We start from the raw sequence: 22,486 nt of genomic DNA on the forward strand, positions 1-22,486 counted from the left end.
ATACACCATGACCAAGTGGGATTTATCTCAGGAGTGCAAGGTTAGTTCAAAATTCAAAAATTAATGAATGTAAGACTCCATATTCATAGAATAAAAGACAAAAACCATATGATCATCTCAATAGATACAGGAAGAACATTTGACAAAATACCTTTTGTTAAAAACACTCAACGAACTAGGAATATGAAGAAACTTTCTCAATCTGATAAAGCATTATCTATGAAAAACCCCCAGCTAACATCATACTTATTGATGAAAGACTGAAAGTTTCCCACCTGAGATCAAAAAACACAAGGATGTCTAGTCTTGCCACTTTTATTCAGTAGTTTATTGGAGGTTCTAACAAGGCAGTTAGGCAAGAAAAATAAATAAAGGGCATCTGGATTGAAAAGGGACAAATAAACCAAACTCTGTTTACAGATGACACAGTCTCATATGCAGAAAATCCTAAGGAGTTCACAAAAACACTGTTGAAATAATAAATGAGTTCAGCAAGCTTGCAGGATAGAACATCAGTACGTAAAAAACAGTTATATTTCTATATGCCAGCAGCGAGCAATCTAAAACTGAAATTAAGAAAACAATTTCATTTAAAATAGCATAAAAAATAACAAAATACTTAGGAAAAAATTTAATAAAAGAAGTGTAAGACATGTACACTGAAAAGTACAAAGCATGTTGAAAGAAATTATGACCTAAATAAATGGAGAGATACCACATGTTCATGTATTCAGCATGTTATTTCTCAATATTATTGTTGTATAGTTTGTTGTCCTTGATCTTCTATTTCTTATTCGTCCCATATTCCTGGCCTTTTTATTTGGTCCCAAGATTTTGCATCTTCCTTTTTGGGCTTAAAACCCTGAAATTCACTTTTAGAGCTTAGACAACTCTCTTGAAATCCAGAACCACATTTCAGGAGGTCTTTGAAGCGTGTCCACGTGGATACTCCATTTTAAATGCCTTATACTCAATTATTTTCTTCTCAGATGCTTTCCTCCCAATGTATTTTCTGAGATAAAAAGACACCTTTAGGGCTTCCCTGGTGGCGCAGTGGTTGAGAATCCGCCTGCCGATGCAGGAGACACGGGTTCGTGCCCTGGTCCGGGAAGATCCCACATGCCGCGGAGCAACTAAGCCCGTGAGCCATGGCCGCTGAGCCTGTGCGTCCGGAGCCTGTGCTCCGCAACGGGAGAGGCCACAACAGTGAGAGGCCCGCATACCGCAAAAAAAAAAAAAAAAAAAAAAAAAAAAAAAAAAAAAAAAAAAAAAAAAGACACCTTTACCCCATTACTTAATCCATATTTATCTCCATCTTCTCTCTCTCACTTTCCACATCCATTGACTTAAATTCTATTTATGAATCTTCTAAAATATCTCTCAAATTAATTCCTTCTTCTGTGTTTCCATAGCTGCTGTTTCTTCTCAGGTTTTAATATCCTCTGGATATTAAAGCATCCTTTCTACACAGCATCCTTTCTAACATTTGTCCTTACCTCAAGTCTCAGCCCCCTTCAACCCATTCCTCACTCAGTCAGAATAATGTTTCTAAAAATATAAATATAATTAAGTCACTTTTCTACATTAAATAATTTAAAGATCTTCTCTTACAACATTTGTTTTCAAACTTTTTTTTGTTATTTTAAAGTAATAGAATTTTGTTTTCGAAAGAAGTTTCAAATACTAGAGCCAAACAAATAAGTAAATGGGTGTTGGGAGCCGAGTTTCTCTCTGTCAGGGTCTTTGCAGATAAGCAAGGAGGGAAAGCCAGAATGAACCATTTAGTACTGGGTTATAGTTGGACATGTTAGTATGAACTCATGTTTGGTGTAATATATATACAGATGGATGGATACAGAAACAATTATAGCTATGTATATATACCTGGGCTTGAATATATACATACATTCTTAACTCTTTCTGCTGAGAGGGCCTGGGAGCAGTGATACCCCAGTAGCATCTTAGCACACCCATGCCCAGATACTAGTTTCTAAATATCATCCTCCATTAAAAGGAACTAGGGATCTTTGGAGAAATGGCTGGTTCTAGGGCTGGGGCAGTACAAATACAATATGGGACTGAATTATCTGGTTTGCCCTAAAACAATAAAGTGCTCAAAGAACAAAAGGATGTGGGCATGTCGAAGGAATAGAAAAGCCAGCCTAAAATAGTTGCCAATGGCAAAAGTGGAACAATTTGAGCAATAGAATAGATAATACAGTATTTATTGTCCTATAATCTAAAGTATAAAATAAATGTGCATGAGTTCATCCTAATATAAACAAATGATTAAACCAATTAATAATTGGAGTAGAAGGGACAAATCTTCCTTGTAGAAGAATTCCAAATAATGTAGGTAGATACAACCCTCTCCAGGAAGTAAAGCTTACCCTCATCCTTCAGTGTGGGCTGGAGTGACTAGCTTCCAAATAAGAGAGTATGTGAAGAGGGGAAATAGTAACTTTACAGTGAAGAAGCTCAGTATATACTACCTTGACTGAGTGATCAAGGTTAGCATTGCAAGTGCTAAGTCTTGTCAATGATATATGCCCCCTGATATGATGTGATGGAAAGTGTACCTCACCTCTGTGGTGTTCCTCCCCAAACTCATAACCCTAGTCTACTCATGAGGAAAACATCAGACAAACCCAGAGTGAGTGTGAAATGCCTGGCTAATATTCCCCAAGACTGTCACGGTCATGAGTAACAAGGAAAAACTGAGAAACTGTCACACATCAAAAGAGATGGAAAAGACATGGTGTCTCGATGCAGTGTGGTGTCTTGGATTGGATCCTGGAACAGAGAAAGTACACGAGTGGAAATACTGGTGAAATACGAATATAGTCCAGAGTTTAGTTAATAGCACGGTACCAATGTTCGTTTCTCAGTTGTAACAAATGTGCCGTGGTGGTAACATAAAGAGATTAATATTAGGGGAAACTGGGTGAGGTGTTTATGGGAACTCTCTGTATTATCTTTTCAACTTTTGCAAATCTAAAATTTTTCCAAGTTCAAAAGTTATTTAAAAAATTTAGAAGGCCCAACAGAAGACACACATTGGCAAAGATACTGTGGTTGAAGCAGAGTTTCGGGGCCCAGTCCTGACTGGCCGGCCTCTCCTTCACTCTTTTCATGCCTTCCTAGTCTGTCTCCCTCCCTTCCCAGGACCTGAGGGTTCCCTGGCATGTGTATTGCAAACTACTGCCCAATAGAAGGAAATCCCAAGTCCTAGACATGTCTCCTGGGGCCCTGCACATTCTCACCCTTGCCTACTGTTCACCATCATATGTTGACTTTCTTGCCTCTTGTGTTTATTTCATTCCTTTACTCTGAAGGCGATTTCTTTTCCTCACTCAGACCATGACCTTCTTGTTGATTTTGCACATGCTTCTCTCTCAGCTTGGAAGACTTTTCTTAAGCTTGTTCAGTCAGAAAAACTCTTCATTTTGTGCCCTCTTTATATGGTCCTAGAATGCAGTTCAAGAGTCTTCTCTCTGAAGTCTCTAAGAGAAAGGAAGGTGCTCTGAAACTATTTCTACAATAACATGTAGAAAATGGCTGTGTGCGTGCAACTTTCCTCCAATAGTTGACAGACTCCTTAAGTTAATATGTTATTCATCTCTCTCTGCCAAATATCAAGAAGTGCCTAGCACATAGTAGGTATTCAGTAAATGTCGAATGGATGGACAGATGGATGAATAATAGTAGCAAGTTTATTAAAACAAAATTATTTTTGAAGCATTTGTATTTATTTGAATTTAGTTGTTATAAAGCTTCACATTCAACATTTTAATAAACAAGTTGATCCCAGTTTGCCAGCTTACAAAGAAAGACATTGGGTTTGCAAGAGTAAGTAAACCTTTTCTTTTAAATTTTTAATTGGAGTATTGTTGCTTTACCATGTGTTAGTTTCTGCTGTACAGCAAAGTGAATCAGCTATACGTATACATATATCCCCTCTTTTTTGGTTTTCCTCCCCATTTAGGTCACCACAGAGCACTGAGTAGAGTACCCTGTGCTATACAGTAGGTTCTCATTAGTTATCTATTTTATACAGAGTATCACTAGTGTATATATGTCAGTCCCAATCTCCCAATTCATCCCAGCCCCCTTTCCCCCTTGATATCCATACATTTGTTCTCTACGTATTTGTCTCTATTTCTGCTTTGTAAATAAGATCGTCTATACCAATTTTTTCAGATTCCACATATATGTATTAGTATACATTATTTGTCTTTCTCTTTCTGACTTATTTCAAAAGTAAGTAACAGTCAATTCAATCAGTATGTATATACAAAATATTGAGGGTTGTTAGGTTTTAATGCCTTTAAATTACAGAAAGATCGACATGATGCTTACTTTACAGTAAGTGAAACAGGTGCTGTTATGTGCCTTTTCAGGCTGCGGGTGTTGGAAGGAGTTGTCAGTAAAGCTGGCCGCATACATTTGTATTCATTAGTCATTCCAGGGTGATGCTTTCTGATGCAGGTGGCCCAGCTATTCTCAGGCACTTTAATTTGCCAATTATTATACCCATGGCTAAGAACAGATAGTAATTAGTTTCACATTTTGCTCACTGGGCAGCTTAATGTTCTTGTCACCTTACATTGAGTTTTAAATGTGCAAAGCACAGAGTGTCAAACGTTTTTCTCAGACTTGGGGGTTGGGTGTGTGTGGGAGGGTCATACCTAGTAACTTGAGTTGCTTCTGGATACAGAAATTGAAGGGCCTGATTGATTAATAAAAGAACAAGATAATATGGCAAAAGTACATCCAGGAAGGTAATGTGTGTACATTACCTTTCTCGATATATTTCATCCCTTAGATGTCTCTTTTTCTTTTCTTTCACAGAAGCACCACTTGCTAGTTTATGGAATCTGCATGCTAGCTTGGATGGGTTAGATTACTACCATTTAAGGAAACAAAGGGAGAATGGTAGGATGTTATTTACAAAATAGCACTCAACCTTAATAATTTCCTTCTTTGAATATCCTCAGGCAACACAGGTTACCCAAGACACAGAATGAGATGCATCATAAAATTGACATAATGAATATTCACTACCTTATGTTTTGGACAACTTTGCTCCAGCTTGACTCACTAATGCCTTCTTTTAAAAATTGCAGTAGAAAGGTAGAAAAGCTCCCTTTGGAAAAAACCAAAACCACACTGGCAGTTTTGTCTGCTGTTCTTTTGCTTAATTGCCTGGGAGTGAAGTTGACTCATTTATGGAGACTTAACCCAGTACCATTATTAGAAAAGATTATTTAACATTATAAGAAGGCATGGGAAAATATCAGGCACACAGTATCCCAAACATAAACTTTATTTCCTATCCTCTCGAAGAATTTGTTTGCATATAATGTTGTTCACACCACTGATAACAGAAAGTGTATTTAATAACTACTCAGAATTAATATGCTGTAGTATGCATGGCTGCCTAATTTAATTTATCTCTGATTAAGCCTATTATGTTTGAGATCACTTTACAGAAGAGGTTTTTTTTTTTTTGCCAGCCGTAAGCTTATTTGAATTGTAATATAAGTTAATAATGTGTGAAATACCAGTGGTGCCTACTTCTCAGTGTTCTTTTTGCCAACTGACTTCCTGAGATGATGCATACCCATACTCATTTAGTTCCTATCTTGCATGAAGGCCAGATATTGGAATAAATATGAAAATTAACTATTTTAGGGGTCAAGGACAAACGGCACAGTGTTGCTTTAATTCTGAAAGCCAGAGAGAAGGCCATCGCATTATAAAAGTAATTGAAAATCAATGACTGATAATCACATAACATGACATAAAAGACAACACAGGGCTTCCCTGGTGGCACAGTGGTTGAGAATCCGCCTGCCGATGCAGGGGACACGGGTTCGTGCCCCGGTCCGGGAAGATCCCACATGCCGCGGAGCAACTAAGCCCATGAGCCATGGCCACTGAGCCTGCGCGTCCGGAGCCTGTGCTCCGCCAACAGGAGAGGCCACAACAGTGAGAGGCCCGCATACTGGAAAAAAAAAAAAAAAGACAACACATAACTTTTGCATGATTTTTGTCCTAAATGCATTCCCTCAACATTAAATAATCATCCGATCAGATAGAGTAGGAACCTCAAGCGTTTGGCAATGAACTAAGCAGCTTTTGCCTTGATGCCTGGGTAATAAGGTCTCTTTGGTGGGCCCAGCATGAGAGAGGGAAGGACTTGTACTATTGCTGCTGTTCTGTGGCTTGTTCTCTGCGTTGTAAACCAAGCTTGTCTTTGTGCTTCGGCTGAACCAACCGTTCCATCTGCCAGGTTAGTTCTTCTTTTCAATGTCAGGAGTGGTTATCACCAAAAAAAGTGATAGGGCTAATTATGTCCCCTTGGCTCAGCAATTTGCGTCATATAGTTTGTATTGCTCAGAATGTGAACTTTATTATTTTTGTGTATGTTTAAATTTGGTAGTCCGATTGCTTCTTACCCACTCTCTGCTTGGAAGGCCCTTTCTGGCCTTCTAATTAGAATCCTACCTAGTCCTCAAAGGCCTTCTTTAAATCCTACCTGCTCTGTGCAGATTTCCCAACCGTCTCAGGCCATAGCCGTTTCCTCTTTGAGCTCCTCGTGAGGTCCTTTGCTTGATCATTTAGTCACCTTCCTGTGTTTTACAGTGAGCCGCCTGAAGGCAGAGACCCTGAGTTTGAAATCTCTGTGGTCCCACAGTACCTGCCTAACAGTTTCTTGTGCAAAAAATTATGTCATTAGATGGTGGTGATCGATAATCATGACAAGGGAGAAACATACCATAAACATACCATTTAAAGTTAGTTTGTGGGTTCTCATTTGTTTTAAATACGAAGTGGAAACTTGCAGGCAATATTTTAAAAGTCAGAGATAACAAAGTAGATTTCTCCTTGCTTTGAATGGCTCTTGCTAGACCTATAGTTTGAATCTCAGAATGGATGCAAAGCAATGTTTCTTAGCCCTGAGTAACAGAATAAGCACGGGAATTTTATACATATATGCCGGTGACTGGGACTTACCTCCAGATCAGTTAAATCTGGGAATAGTATCATTTAAAAAAAAAAAAAAAAAAAAAAGAAGAAGAAGAAAGAAAGCTAACCAGATGCTTTTAGTAAGAAGCCAGAATTGAGAACCACTGGTGTAAGAGAAAGTTAAGGTCATTAAGTGCATTCATCCATCTGCTGTTGGATGGCTTTCTACAGCTGTTTAGCGATGAAAGAAGAGTGCTTCTAATAGGAGGATTAAAATGGCAACTTTTTGATGCAGGCATCCATTGCCGCTTCCAGTCCTTCTCTCAAGCTACCAACTAAGGTGACCCACAATCTCCATTTGTCAGGGACTGTGCTAGTTTTAGCACAGGAAGTCCTACACAGTGGGAAACCCCTCAGTTGGTCACCCTACTACTAACACACTCATCCTTCAGATTCTACAGAATTGTTTTCTGAAAAACTTCCTCTTGAGAAGAAGGAAAAGTATTTTGGGGGTGGGAATAAAATATTTTATGAAAATATAGAAATAATTAGAACACTTTCAAACCTTAGCAGCCTTGAGAGGCAGGAGACATATCAAGAGAGAAAGGAAACACATTGCAACAGTTTCTAATAGAATTCCTACAATTAAAGTGAAACAGGGGGGCTTCATTGCATGTAGTTAATTAAAGAACATCAGCATATTCATTCACTTTTACCTCCACTATGTAGATAAATTAAGAATGATTTTGTAATGTACGAAGGCATTAAATGGAAAACCCAAATTTGTAAATATAATCAACTAAATTATAAGCTACTTGAGGCTAGTTATTTTTAAAAGTAAGAAAACAAAGACTTACTGAAGGCTACATGGAAAGTTACTGACAGAGCATCTGGCTCCTGGATCTTTTTCTGGTAGGTTCTTTGGCCTCTTTCCTACTATATCCTTTCATTACCAGGAAACACTTTGCACAGTCTTTTCCTTTCAGATAAAAGTAAATGTTGGTAGATTGATAGAAAAAGTGAACGTATTTTACTATTAGAGATAATTTAACTGTTGGATTTGTACTTGTAGCATGAAAATGTATTCATCATGAACACCCATTTGAGTTTTATTCTGGTATCACAGTTCAGTCCTGCAGTCTAAGGATTAGTTTATCCCACAGTTATTTTCCATCCCAGTCACGTTGATCGCCAAGCAGCCAGTCCGATCACTACAAGGTTGATTCATTTCATTCAGTGGTTGCCAGAATTGCCAGATGTGTCCCAGTAATATGTCTGTCTTCATTGGCAGCAGTTCAGTGGATGCTTTGGCGATCAGCTGTTCAAGACATTGATGGTACCACATAGATGAAATGTTAAACTATACTTAGAAATATCTGGTTTCACTGGAATGGCGATAGATTTTTCTCCCACTCTAAAAGTTCTATGCTGTTATAGGAGAAAGCATCAATAAATAAAACTTCCCACACGTCACGTTTACCCTTTTTTCCTTAACCGAACATTTATGTGAAGTAGTAAAAGTCAGAGCAGCATATTATAGAATGAGAAACTGCTGATCAGCTCATCCGTCTTTTCCAAAACATGCTAATATTTGGGGGGAAAAAATGGGGAGGATTTGTAGGCGGATAAGTTTGTAATATGCCAGGTAAAACAAAATCAAACTGCTGCCTTAAATGGGGGAGGGGGAGAGCATGGGATGAAGGGGTCCTGTTCCAAAATTATCCAGCCACAGAACTCTTTATTGTGAACATCTGGAGGGACGTCATCCAACCTCCTAATTTTATAGTTAAATAAACTACAAAAAGGTTAAGGAACTGATCCCAAGTCAAATACTTCGTTTAACTTTTTTTCCAGGCCTCCTCCCCACACCCCTACTTTCACATTGCTTTCCCTAATTGCCTGTAAGAACTTCCCCGTTGCTTTTCAGTGGCTGACAAGTTGCTTCTAGTTGACCAGCATACCAGTGATCTGATGCCTAAAAATGGAAGTGAAAACTCTTCACTTAGAAAGTATATTTTTAGAGTTAAGGTGTCAATATCTTCTCATGTTCTGGGGACTTTATATGCATTTTACAATTTCATCCATATAACAACCTGCAAAATAGATAATAGTATGTCCATTTTCCTTGTGGGGAGGTTATCAGCTCCCTGAAGGTCATACATTCAATAAGTGGAAGAGTTGGGATGCAAAACAAGGTCAATCTGACTACAAAGTTTTTCATCTTATCAAGTTCAAAAATGTGATTACAGCTACATTAGAAGCATTCCTGTTGACAACATGGTTAACTTTTTAAAAGCTTATTGGCCCATAATTGAGTGTGGCACAGAATAAAGAGGATTACATAATTTTAGGTAGACAAATTTGTAAGAAATATACTCAGGAAAATAAAAATATATTCAACTAATATATTAAAAGGATAACCAGCAAGCTGACTTAAATTTATTTGGGGGATGAGGTGAGGAATGCATATATATATATGCAATAAAAGGGTGAGTACATAATTAGAAGGTGATCTGTGTATGTAATTGTGAGAATTTCTTATGTGGATAGTTTCTTGCTGGATAATGGTGATTTTTTTATATGCATTTTGGGTGCAACTTGTTGAATGAATGACTGGAGTTTCACAGCTAATGTTCAGGGCAGAAATTACTCAACTTCCTTCCAAGTGAGTGATCATTGTTTAGTTTTCTTAAAGGCAGATGATTTTCTGCAGTCTCTTTTCTTATTTAATAAACGTACATAGCTTTTCTTAAAATAGTTATTTATTTAGGCCAATCCTCTCACTATTCTATTTTTAAATCATTTTCTTGATGTCTGTTTCTTTTTTTCCTCCTCCCATCCCTCCCTCCTTCCCTCCCTCTCTTCCTCCCTCCCTCCCTCCCTCCTTCCCTCCCTCCTTTCCTTCCTTCCTTCCTTCATATTTAAAAATTGATGTGGCATCTGCCTCAAATTGAAGATTGGTCCAAATTTCTAGAGCCAAGATTATAATGAGATTCTATAAAGATAAATTTATGAAGGAGTTTAACTCACTTTGCCTGGTACTCCCTAGAAAGTCACAGAGAATTAAAATGATTTCAGTCATATCCTACCTGAAAGTATTACAGTTGTTACGTAGTTAGTAGTTGATTTAGGGCAACACCTAAAGTTCTCTGGATAAACTTTCGAGAGTGAAGTACATAATAAGTACATAAGTACACAGTAAAATTTATAAGACTGCTAACTTGTCGTTCTGTCAGATCGAACACATGCATTTATATCTTCTAATTCCAAAAATCTCCCTAAAATTTCAGCAAAGAATTTTTACAAAGCTATACACAGATTGAGGGTGAGAGAGAACAGAGGGGGAGGTGGTACTAAACAAGAGGCGTCAGCAAACTTTGGGAAGATGGCCCAGTGATGGAGAGGGAGTGGCTGAGGGGTACTGAGAGAAGCCTGCATATTGATCCTGCAGGACCCAGGGGAGCCTCAAGAAGGGTGTGAGGGTGAGCCTGGAAAAGGGGGGACTAGTTCACAGTAGTTACAGAGTAGTTAGTAGTACTTAGTGGAATGGAGTGCAGGGACTAGCTCGGCCCTGTTCCTCTCCCACCCTCACAATGCCACTACCAAATCTCCATCCCTGCTGGGGGCTTGAGGCATAGTCTTGGGCTAAATTGAATCAGAGATGCTCTGGACTCAGGGAAACGAGGCCCAGGAGAGAGAGCTGAAACCAGGGGAATTAAGTGAAACTCTGTAGAGTGAATAGGTGAGACCCTCCTGGACTGTTCTACAGTGTAGCTCCCAAAGCACCTGTAGCCAGGGACAGGCTCTTTATTTTTTTTATTTGATGTTTACTTTATATCGGAGCATAGCTGATTAACAATGTTGTGTTAGTTTCAGGACAGCAAAGCGATTTGGTTATACATATACATGTATCTGTTCTTTTTCAAATTCTTTTGGGACAGGCTCTTTAGACAGGAGTTGAAAGGAATATTATCTAGAGAAACTGAATGACTCAAAGAAATGACCTGACTGGCATTTGAAGTCCCTATCGGAATGGCTAGATTCCTACCCAGTTACCTCATGGGACGCCTGCCAGGTGATATGCACACCCTGCCAGGGTTTCTAATCAGTGTGTAGGGACTCACTGTACCTCAATATAAATAAATTCTATATTTTCTTTATATATAAGTGTTACATATATATGTGAAAGTCTTAAACATAAATGAATAGTGAGAGGATCACCAGCTATTTGAGTATGGCTCCCAACAGAAAATATAGAGTAAAATATTGAGCTCAAAACAGAGAGAGAGAAACAGGTTGGGGGGCTTGGAAAAATATAGATAATTCAAGAAGCGAAAGAAGAGCTTTTAAAAATCTATAATATCTTCAGAAAGATGGGAGACAATATTATATCCATGAAATAAAAGGTAAATTCTATAAAAAAGAAACACTCAGAAAATAAGAAAGAGATCTTGGAAATTAAACTCAGAGTTAAAAAAAATATATTCAGAGGTGTAAAAGGTAAAGTCAAGCAAACTTTCTAGAAAGCAGATTCACAGGCAAAGATGGATAGTGGGGTGGGAAAAAGAAGGTGAAAAAGGATCAGTCCATAAGGTTCAGCATTTCACTATAGAGGTTCCAAAAGGAGAAAATAGATAAAATGGTGGGGAGACAAGTATCAAAGAATAATTCAAGAAAAATTGCAAACCAGAACAACAGGAATTTCCAACTTTAAAGGGAAGGGAAAGTGCCCAGAACAGTGGATAAGAAAATATCCTCATTAAGGTTTTTTTTTACTACGACATTTCAGAAAACCAGGGACTAAAAGGAAGATTCCTAAACCTTCCAGAGAAATAAAACAGGTCACAGATAGAAGACCAGGAGAACCAGTGGCCTCAGACTTCTCAAGTGCAGCACTGGATGCTAGAAGACAGTGAAACTCAGCCTGCAAAATTCTGAGGGGAACGAATTTTTACTTAGAATTAAATGACAATTAGCAAGCCCGCGTGAGAGTAGAATTAAGACTTTTTCAGACACGCAAGGAAGGTCTCAACAAACTTACCTCCCATGTACCTTTTCTTAGGAAGCTACTAGAGAATGAGCTCCACAAAAATGAGGATGTAAACCAAGAAAGAGGAAACCATGGGATCCAGGAAGCGGGGGACCCAACACAGGCGAGAGGCACAGGGGTTTCGCAAGATGGTGTTAAAAAGAAGCCCCAGGACAACAGGTGGGCAGCTGGCCTGGGAAACTACGAGGCCGGGCGGACTCAGTGGGAGGCTTGTGGAGGGAAAAGCAGATCTGAGAGATTCGTTGGTCGAGTTGCTCACGCCAAAAATGATTTTAGTAGGACTTTTATAGTTCCTTCGAAAATTTCAAGCGTGATTAGTAATAGATACACACAAGAAGGAAGGAAGCAAAAGGTAGCACCAGGAAAAAAAATATTGAACAAGCTAGGAAGTGCGTTCTTATACTGCGTGGCTCGGTAGTAAACAATAGTACGTGGTCACAACAATGTAAACATAGAATATTGATTTAACCCCAACTTGCTGTTTAATCAGCTGGAAAGATGGGGGAAGAACGCTTGTTGAGAGGTGGTGATGATGTCACAGTGTCAAGTTTTCCTCATTTTGCAGAGTAGTAAGACATTAGATAATCTCTAAAAATGATCATTTAAGAAATATCAGTGTACATATATCACTTAAATATATGGAATCAAATATCAGAATTGAAAGTGAAAAGTGGTGTCCTTTCTTTCCCATGACAGTATTCAGCCTCCTGGATCGGGGAGAGCTGGGTTAGACTTACCGGTCTTCCTGCCCTGGGCCAGCCCGTTAACCAAACCTGAGAGCAACTGCCTGGGGCAAGAGTCTTACCGTATAGGAGGCTCCTCGCTCAGGCAAATCATTATCTTTCACGGTAAAAGCAAACCGCAAACCAAAAAAGAGGTTTCTGAGGAGCTAGGAGTGGGGGTGGTGGAGACAGGTGGGGATGGCTGGTTTTGATTCTAGGCCTCTTACGGAGTACTTGCTTTTTTAAGCTACAGGCGGATATTACTTTGATAAGTGTTAAGTTGGTTTTTTTAATTACTGGAACTGGAAATAGAGGTTATAAGACCAAAGTGTGCAGTCCCCCACCCCCACCCCATAAAAGCAAAAACGGAAAAAGAGGAAGAGGTTGATGGTGCTTCTCTTGACATCTTTCAAGACTCATTTATTTATCTCATATCTAATTACAACGTTGGGGCCTCAGAACCTTCTGCCAGCCTCACTCCAACCAACATCTCCTGTCATCTGCGACCACCCCCCATATCCTGTGTTTAAGCTCTAGTGGGCCGCTTCGTGTTCCCTTTATATAATACCTGTATTTTCCCTCGCCTGGGCCTTTGCTTGCTGTGCAGTTATATTCACCTTCCATTCATACATGTTCCCAAAACACACACACACACACACACACACACACACACACACACACACACACACACACACACACACATCCCTTCCCAAAGTCCCCTGGTTCCACCTGCATCGCTACCTGTTTATATCTCAGCCAGGATCCCTCTCTGGATCATAGCATCCTCCCGTTTTCCTTTAATGCCTGTTACATTGTCCTTGGCACCACTGACTGCTCACACACTGCTTTCAATCGCGGTCATTTTTTCCTTTGTCCAGTCTTTGTTAAGAGCTAGCAGGTGACAAGGGCAGGAACCACACTGCACAGATATTTATTCCTCCTACAGAGCCCGGCAGAGTGCTGACATAATCCAGGTGCTGCCTCAGATAATTATTAAATGCATAAATGAATCTTTCATTAAATGTGAAATACGTTCAGTCATATGGCCCAATGCTAAGCATCTGTATCCATGTAAATAAATATTGCTAGAAGGTAAGGAGTTTTTGTTCCTCATTGTTTTAAGGAAGCTTACGTGCTTTCTCCTAAAAGAGGAGGATTGTACTCAGAGCCCAGATGGTTAACTGCTCCCTAAAATTGGTGCTTGTGCTTCCTTTGTGGAAAGCTTGTCACCTGGAGGGTTTGTATTTGACTCCGCAGGGGTTACAGGGTAGCCTGGCATTGAGGAAAATGTTGCAAGTAGGTTGTCGCCTTGCCATCAGGGTAGAGAAGCTCCTAGAGAGCCCCCCGCACCTGGTGGATGTAGCCCTGCCTAAGATATGGCAGAAGGAAAACCACTAATGTGAAGCAGGCATTCAGTGAATACTCGGTTATAACATGATCACCTGATCAAGTGGCACACTAGGGCCCCCAGCCACAGCTTCACATCTAATTGCTCTTTCTACTTCATCAGGCTTTATACCATGCTCCCCAGATCTCCTTATGACCACTCAAACGATCACCTAAGAAGTTAAATACAAGCTTAATCTAAAACATTGCCTTTGCTTAAGTAACAATGCCCATCAGTATTACGGTATATGCACACAGTGGAGTACTATGGAGCCGTTAATAAGAATGAGGTAGATCTTTAAGTTGTGATACGGCAAGGGCTTTAACGTACATTGCTAAAGGAAAAAGTAAATGTGGAATAGGATGACCTCCTTCATGTCTCTACTCAAATACCATCTTTTCCATGAGGCCTTCCTTAACCACTGCATTTATCATTGCAAACGTTCCCCGCCCCCCACCCCCCACTCCACCAGCTTTTTCTTCATTATCATTTATCCTTATTTGACATAATGTTTATTTCACTCTTTTGTTTATGATCTAGCTCCCCTACTGGAGTGTGAGGTGCATGAGGGATGTTGCATGTTTTACTTATTCCTTTTCCCCCTGGAAAAATGAATGGCTGGGTGAATGAATTTGTATGAAAAAGCTTAGTATTTGCATAGAAGGCTACTATTTACCCAGGATTTCTAGAAGGCTACACAAACCTAACAGTAGTTCTCTCTGCGCAATAGAAATGGAAGCACATGGGAGGAAGGCAGACTTTTGTTGTTTGTATCTTACCATGGACATGCGTCACTTTTAAAAATAAAGACATTAGTGTAATAGGGAATCCCATGTGAAGTGTTTCTCGAATAGCTATAATAAAATATAAGTTATTTAGTCAGCACCGCTTATTTCTGGTCCTGAAATAATGAACATCATTCAGAATTTCTCTTCTGTTCAGAATTCAAGTTGTAAATGGTCCATGATTCAAGTCCGCACTTTATATTTTACGAAGCCTTTACCAACAGAGACATTTTATTTTCCACTGGAGTGGAACCATCTGTACGCATGTTGTGGTGGGAAAACTTGGGGTTTGGGGCCAGATACATTTGTATCTCCTGACTTTCAGCTAAGTGACCTGGGCAGGTTACTTAACTACCCTGAGTCTCAGTTCCCTTCCCTGTAACACTGGGATAATTTTTCCTAAGAGCAAAGGACGTTGTCTGAGCAAAACAAGATGAAGTCTGTGTATTCAGGGCCTAGCGGTATCTGGTTCAAAGCGGGGTTCGGCAAGTGTCAGCTTCTTCCCTTTTCCCTGCAGAATGTGACCAAGGGATATTCTTATCCCTAACTACTCAAAGCATGGCCCCAACATCACCAAGGACTTTATTAGAAATGCAAAATCTCAGGACTTCCCTGGTGGTCCAGTGGTTAAGACTCCATGCTTCCACTGCAGAGGCTGCGGGTTTGATCCCTGGTGGGGGAAGTTACCCATGCTGTGGGGCGTGGCAAAGGAAAAAAAAAAGCAAAATCTCAACGCCCACCTGACCTGATGAATCAGAACCCGTAGTTTAACAAAATACCCAGGTGATTCCTGTGCACGTCAAAGTTTGAGAAGCTCTGTTTTTATGCTTCTTACAAGTGTTTCAGACAGGCTTGTATTAATCTTATTTTATCTTCAGTATTTTATAAGATGTATTTTGACACCTTAGAGTCTTGCAGATGCCAAGGAGGCACTGCCCTTCCTAGGGTTAGCTAATTCCTAGAGACAGCAAACGGATTGCCTGGGAGCACACGTTAGATTGCCGAGTGAACCAATCCTGAGGCTGTGCCCACACCTGCCCCTTTTTATCAGGCTCCTGCAGTCCAGAACACTATCCCCCTCTGCTAAATCACACCAGGGCCAGGTCCTGGACAATTAGGAATCATCCCTATGTCCCAGAACGCACTGAAATTATTTAAGCTATCCAGTCCTAAACCTTCTTACCCTGCAGAAACTACAGGAAAGGCTTTTGCCCACTTCTTTTTCCTTATTTCCTCTCCTCCCGAGCAGCCCTGGTACCTCTCCATGTGGCCCTGCATGGCCTGATGTGGTACTTCATGCCTCTTCCTCTTGGAAACTATATATAACAAACTATCTTTTCTATGGCAGGCATCTCCTAACCTGTTCCCCATACCATACCGGCATAAAACCACAACGCTGGATACATTTAAAAACAGGGCTGCCGGGTTATATGCCACTTTTAAACTCTTTTCCCGGGTTGAATGCCACTTGCCAGTCCTTCCCATTCACCTTGCCAACTTTGGTTTCATTTGGAGAAGCGTGAGGGTGCCCAGCAGAGCCAGATGTTCTGGTGGGGCATGACTTACAGGCTGAAACACAGGCGGATGCTAAGCCACTTCATCAGCCTGAACTTAACTTTTAAGTAAAGATGATCAAAGATAGCCATGAACAAGGTTGTACATCTGCTTAATGCAGTCTGACTGCACTGAATGCCAATAATGGTCCTTAAGCACAAGCTTTGTACACTCCAGAAACTGTTAATACAAACGATTAAGACCTCATACATTAATGTGTATAAAATAGATAACTAATAAGAACCTGCTGTATAAAACAATAAAATTTTTTAAAAAACAGTAAAGAGTAAAAAAAAAACAAAGCAAATGATTAAGACCTCCAAGATCATGGAACCGTTTGAATTGAAACGCACAAACTTATTTACAGTATTCTGAGATGTCAAGGAAACGAGTGAAAACCTGCCATCCACATCCATTTATTTCTTCCCTGTGGCTTCTTAATATGGTGCATATGTTTTAGGTAGAAATAACTCCTACCAGGGAGCGGCTGTCATGTCACCAAGCAGCTTCCCTTCCCACATTTGCATTTAACTCTTGTCTCTTCTGTTTTGAAAAGAATCTTAGTATATGGAAGTGAGCTAACTGAAGCTGAAGTTAATAAAAGCAAATATTAAAAGAACATAAAAGGGACTTTTCTCCCCATGACTCAAAGAAGAAAAAATGCAATAAGCAATATCTATGTCAGAATATTCCACATGTGTTAGATAAGGTAACGAGAACAGAAGATAATAATTTCATAGTAACTTTTCCCTTACAAAAATTTATACTGCAGTTTTATTAAGGAATTAGGATTTGATTAGCAACTTTTAATTAGAAATATTAGACAAGGAAACTTTCCATTATTTTATGACTATCAGTTTTGCTTCCATAAAAAAATAAAACCACACACACAGAGGTAACTATGTGAGGTGATGGATATGTTATTAACTTTATTGTGGTAATCATTTCACAATATTTGTGTACTGATGAAAAATTAATCAATGGTCAATCTAAGAAAAAATTGTAAATTTTATTCAAACCAACCTGAGGATTATAACCTGAGAGACAGTGTCTCAGAGAGCTCTGAAAATTGTTCCGAAGAGGTAAAGGGGGAAGGTCAGTGTATATGTGATTTTGGAGACAAGGGTACGTGCAGTCAAGCACACATCTTGGTAGAAGGTTACTGCTATTGGTAAGGAACAGATATAGTTAATGGTTTCAGTGCTTTTCTAAGTATGGGAAGATGCGAGAAACGGAGCTCATAAAATTTTCTCCTGAAAATATCAGCTATCTAAGGGTCAGTTCTGCCAGTTTTCCTAGAGCACAAAGTACTGCATCCTGATCTTTGCCCTGAATTCCTTTCAGGGTGTATTGTAGGTCAGCGACTGCAGTGATTAATGACTTGAGTCTTGTAGAACTAGATGGTGAACAACATTCTTTATTTTACAGTCCCCTCCTTTTCAGTCTTAATTTCTACCAAGGTTTTGGAGGCACACCATGTCCAATTTGTCCCACTATGCTAGGAATGCTCATTCCCAGGTAAGGCAAGTATTTCGTTGATGGACCACTCAGTGTGCTGTTACTGGACTAGGCCCTGTTAACAGTAGCCAAAAGCCCAATTTTATAGGTGAGGGAACTAAGACTCTGTTACGGTCCAGGAGATGGTTCCCTCTTGTTTTTTTCCACATCTAAGGTTGCACTATTACCATCATGGATCTTACAGAGCTCTGTATTTGGTCAATTGTTTCAAGTCACCTCGTCATCATTATTTCTTATCAGAGGCTCAGTCACACATTTGGTAATGCAAGAAACAATAATCTTGGAAAACAGGCAGAATACAAGTAACACAATACAAGTAATACAAGAATACAAGTAATATAGCTAGTAACATTAATAAGGTCATAAGTATTTAAGCTAAGGACTTCCATTGGGGGGGCCCAGTATCTCCTCAGTCTTTTGACCAATGTGGTCTGTACCAATCGCTGTCTTTAAGGGAAATGATATATTGGCTTTGTATCAATACATAAAGTTCAGCAGAGATGTCTGCACAGACAAGGAGAGTGGCGGGTCATCCTGACCCCTTACGGGATTGAGACAGGAATGTTATCTTCCAAGGAGTTACATGGCTGGTGCCAGAAGAAGAGAAATTGATCTTTTTGGTTGAGCCGGCCTTTCTGCCATTGGGGAGGTCTGGTTAATGCATAAAGCAGGTGCACAGTGTACACCAGAGGGGTGGGAGGAGGCCCAAACAGGCAGAGAAAAAAAAATCTCTGTTTAAATTTTTCTGATTTTGCCTTCAAATATGAATTGTTTTTTCATCATATGTATATCAAATCATCATGTTAGATGCATGTTATACAATTTTATTTCTCAATTATACTTTGATAACTCTGGGAGGGGAAACAACGTATTTGTCATGACGATAAAAAGAAACTTTGGCTACAGATATCAGGATTTTGCTTTCCATACCTGGCCCTATCAGATTCAACATCACTGCCCGAGCAGTGCCTAAAATTTGACTTGCAGTGTGGCCTGCACGAATGACAGCGTCCCCTGAAACCCCGTGCTTGTTTCCCAGTAGGTGTTTTCTTTGATTGCTCCTTGACCCTTTTCCAAGAAACCTAATTTGCCCAAGGGAGTCTCACACAGGAAAAGAGTGTTTGCATCTGCTTAGGGAAATGTGCCTGAAATAATGACTTATTTAGAACGAGTAACAGATTGGAATGGAATGGATTGATAAGCCAGTTTGAGCAGGCAGAGAGCAACCCAGGCCTCGTAACTCTTATAAAAGGAGACCTGCAGCAAAGCAGTTTGCCCAGACCGCCTGCCAAGACCCATCTCCCTTCAAGGAACGTTGTCTCTGTAAACTCCGTGCAAAATTCTGACTCCTACAAACGCCTCAAGGCACGCTATCTCAAGTTCCACTTATACTTCTAAGATGGTGCGGATTTCTCGGTTCAGCCCTGCAGACCCCAGGGTAGAAATTGCTCTCCGAGGTACGTTACCCGTTTTAAACTTCCTCGAGTCCTTCAGATGACTGCAGAGCACTGGGTGGTGGTAGTGCTGTGCCCGGAAGTTAAGGCACTTCCTTGGTGGCCAGGAGAGGTGGCGGGTGTGCTGAGGCCTGGCTTCCCCCAAGGGAGAGTTGGACTCAGCTTCTTTCTCACTTAAAATGAACCAGGTGGTCAGAAGTAGGGAGTAGAGAGCTGACATCAATCTAGCAGAATGAAGGATGAATTGAAGCAAAGAAAAAAGAAAAGAGAAGAAAACAGAACATTGCCCCTGCATGGCTCTTTTGTGCTGCTCCATTTCCCATTTCTGTTGCTTTGTCTTTTTTCTCTTCACTTGTCTGCCAAGAAGTTATAGTTGATTTGTTAATAACCATAGCCTCAAGGTTGGCAGCTCTGAAATGTCAGAGGTGACAACAGAAAGCTTCTTAAAATAAATTTTGAAAACGTGCAGCTAGATTAATTTCTTTCCATCTTAATGTTTCTCGCTATTTAATACAAAAAAACAAAAACAAAAACAAACCACCACAGCCCAACCATTGACCATATTTCAGTTTGCAAGTTTAAGCTTGAATAAAGTTCTGTTTATGCAGAGTGGTAATGAGAGCTTCCCTTTTTAAAAAAAATTTTTTTAATCTCTCTTTGCACAATTAGCAAATTATTAAATGACCTTTCCTTCAAAGTCTGAAAGCACTTGCTTGTTTACACTAGTAAGAGAACACGTTTTACAAGGTTCATGTTGATTAATTGACAAATGCTGATAAAATCAAAGCAGGGCTAAAATGCAGTCCACCAGCATTTTAAATTACTTTCGTTCAGTAATGTTTCAAGTGCCTGTACATTTATGGTTCACCTTTCAATAAATATTACTGTTGTAATTGAAACACATCTGTTGTGGAAACGTATGTCTGAAGATGACAATCAGGAACCCCAGCTAGGACTAAACATTTCTATATCTGTATATGCTTTTCTGCTCAACTAAAAGCACTTGAGCACTTTCAAGATGGATGCTTTGTTTGTATTTTATGTGAAATGAACACTTAACACGTTTTAATATATTTTGAAATTCAAGTACCCTTGATTGACCTAAGTATAGTGTTCCACACATTCGTAGAGAGCTTAAACCATAAAAAAAAAATAAATAAATGCTCTCAGCTACTAGCCTGCCGCCATTCACTGAAAGCATGGCATTCTTAGCTCGTCGCCACCCAGCTGTTTTGGCAGCTCTGCTGGGCTCCATTAGAGGGCCTGTAGCTTGGCTGTTTCACGCTCAGATGTGTTTCAGACGTCCAAGATGCTTGGCCAAACCCAGATGCCCGTTTTTTACTCCTAAGCAGCTGTCCAGTAGAATCTCTTGCATCCCAGGTCAAACCTGAAGGTGCCCAGGATCCCAGCAGGAGAAAATGTACGTTAGGTCATAGACTGTCCTGCAGAGTTCCCACGCCCATCCTGTCGTGGTCCTTACTCACTGGATAGACTCAGAGATTCTGGTGCCCCAGGAACACCCTAGCATGTAGATTCAGGGCTCCAACCAATCTGACAGTTTTGTCTGGGGCATCTTCAAAAGTCCCGCCTCATCCCAATTCTTGGGAAATGAGATCTCCTCCAAAAGTGCCTTTGACATACTCTTCTCAACAAAGTCATTCTAACTCAGCAAATATTGGCCAATTCTGCTAGATGCCAGGCCCTGCGCTGGGCCCTGGGGATGCAGATGTCAACCCAGACAGACTCTCTGTCCTGAGGGAGCTTAGCAATATCCAGTCATAACTGTCAACGTTTGCAGTTTGTGATTTGAGAGGTGTCTTTACATAGTTTGCCAAATTTTTCTGAGTCCCCATAGGATGCCAGGCACCATTCTAGGTCTTCAGTAAATGTTCTAAACGTTTTCTTTGTCTGGTGATCATCAGAGACCAGTATGCTCTGGTGGCCCCCTGAGGCACATCTCATTTGTGAGTCTTCTGTGGGAGCCGCCTCAGTTGCTGGTTACCAGGTAACAGTTGTACTCAAGAGCACCGCAGCTGCCGGACCTGGATTGGTCAGTGGGACCGAGCTGAGACCCTCGCTCTGAGCTCAAAGGATTTGCCGCCCTCCGGACGGGTGCAAAGATCCTGGAGCAGGAACGTGGGGCTGGTGATAGCAGACTTAAGGACAGTTTGGGCCACTTAGAATCAAGCCGATTGGGGAACGTAGAGGCACATTAAACTGACAAGCCAGGGCAGAGGGCTGGGCAGAAGTCCCACTGGGCCAGTAAACGGTGGAATTCCCAGTGACCGACTGGAAGGTAAGGACAGAAGGCAGAATAGCGGAGGCAACCTGTTAGAACAGATCAGAGCAGGTGAGTTGTTGGAGCGGGCAGCCCAGCCAGCTCGTGAGCATTCCAGAACCTCAGCCACCGCTGCTGGCATGGGTCCAGCCATCACGAGAATGAGGCATAAGAATGATAAACAGGGAGAAAACCTCTTCCGTTGAACTTGGTCACAGGAAGTAAAGTGTGCTTCTAGTCACCTAGATCACAGGCTGAGAGCAGACCGGGCGGCGTGGCAGAGAATTTCTGAGTTTGGGCTCATTACGTTCTCTCCGCCCAGACATCATCTGGCGTGCGGTAAACACCGTTCTTCCAAACTGACCTGCGTCCTGAGAGGGGGGCAGGTTCCAAAATGAAGCAGTTTGTACATGGCAATATTGTAAAAATGAAATTCAACTGCCCTGGCACTTAATGGAGACCAAAGAAAAGCCACAGCAGAGTCAGACACATGAGGAGGAGGGCCGTTTGTCTAAATGATAACATGCATTGCCCCTGCGTTGACGTTGTTCCCTCCTTTGGTTTACTTTCCTGTGGGGTGGCATTTAGCAAGGAGAGCACAGAGCTGCAAAGAACTGGGAAGTTGGAAGTGTGTGTGGTGAGCTGTGAGCTGGTGGCAGATGTTTTCCTTGTGGGAGCATTTGGAAAGAAAGAAATGAAGAGGGAAGGGCGGAGGACTGAAGCCCTGCAGAACTCCCAGGTTTAAGTCGGTGAGATGCCAGAATTG

The 22,486-nt window shown here is 40.6% G+C and overlaps 1 protein-coding gene across 11 annotated transcripts in view; it reads left to right on the forward strand.

Annotated features, from left to right (window-relative positions):
* ENOX1 (ecto-NOX disulfide-thiol exchanger 1) overlaps positions 1 to 22,486 on the forward strand; it is a 615,060-nt gene that overhangs the window by 331,538 nt on the left and 261,036 nt on the right. For 5 of the 11 annotated variants that reach the window (XM_059042200.2, XM_059042208.2, XM_067016821.1 and 2 more), the window contains exon 5: positions 12,035 to 12,181. The exons of the other annotated variants lie outside the window; for them this stretch is intronic. In XM_059042200.2, the coding sequence (XP_058898183.1) occupies positions 12,094 to 12,181 (88 nt within the window). In that variant the 5' untranslated portion in view covers positions 12,035 to 12,093. The remainder of the gene's footprint in view (positions 1 to 12,034; positions 12,182 to 22,486) is intronic. 11 annotated transcript variants of the gene reach the window in all.

The sequence above is a fragment of the Kogia breviceps genome, chromosome 16, assembly GCF_026419965.1.
Source record: "Kogia breviceps isolate mKogBre1 chromosome 16, mKogBre1 haplotype 1, whole genome shotgun sequence".
NCBI lineage: Eukaryota > Metazoa > Chordata > Mammalia > Artiodactyla > Physeteridae > Kogia > Kogia breviceps.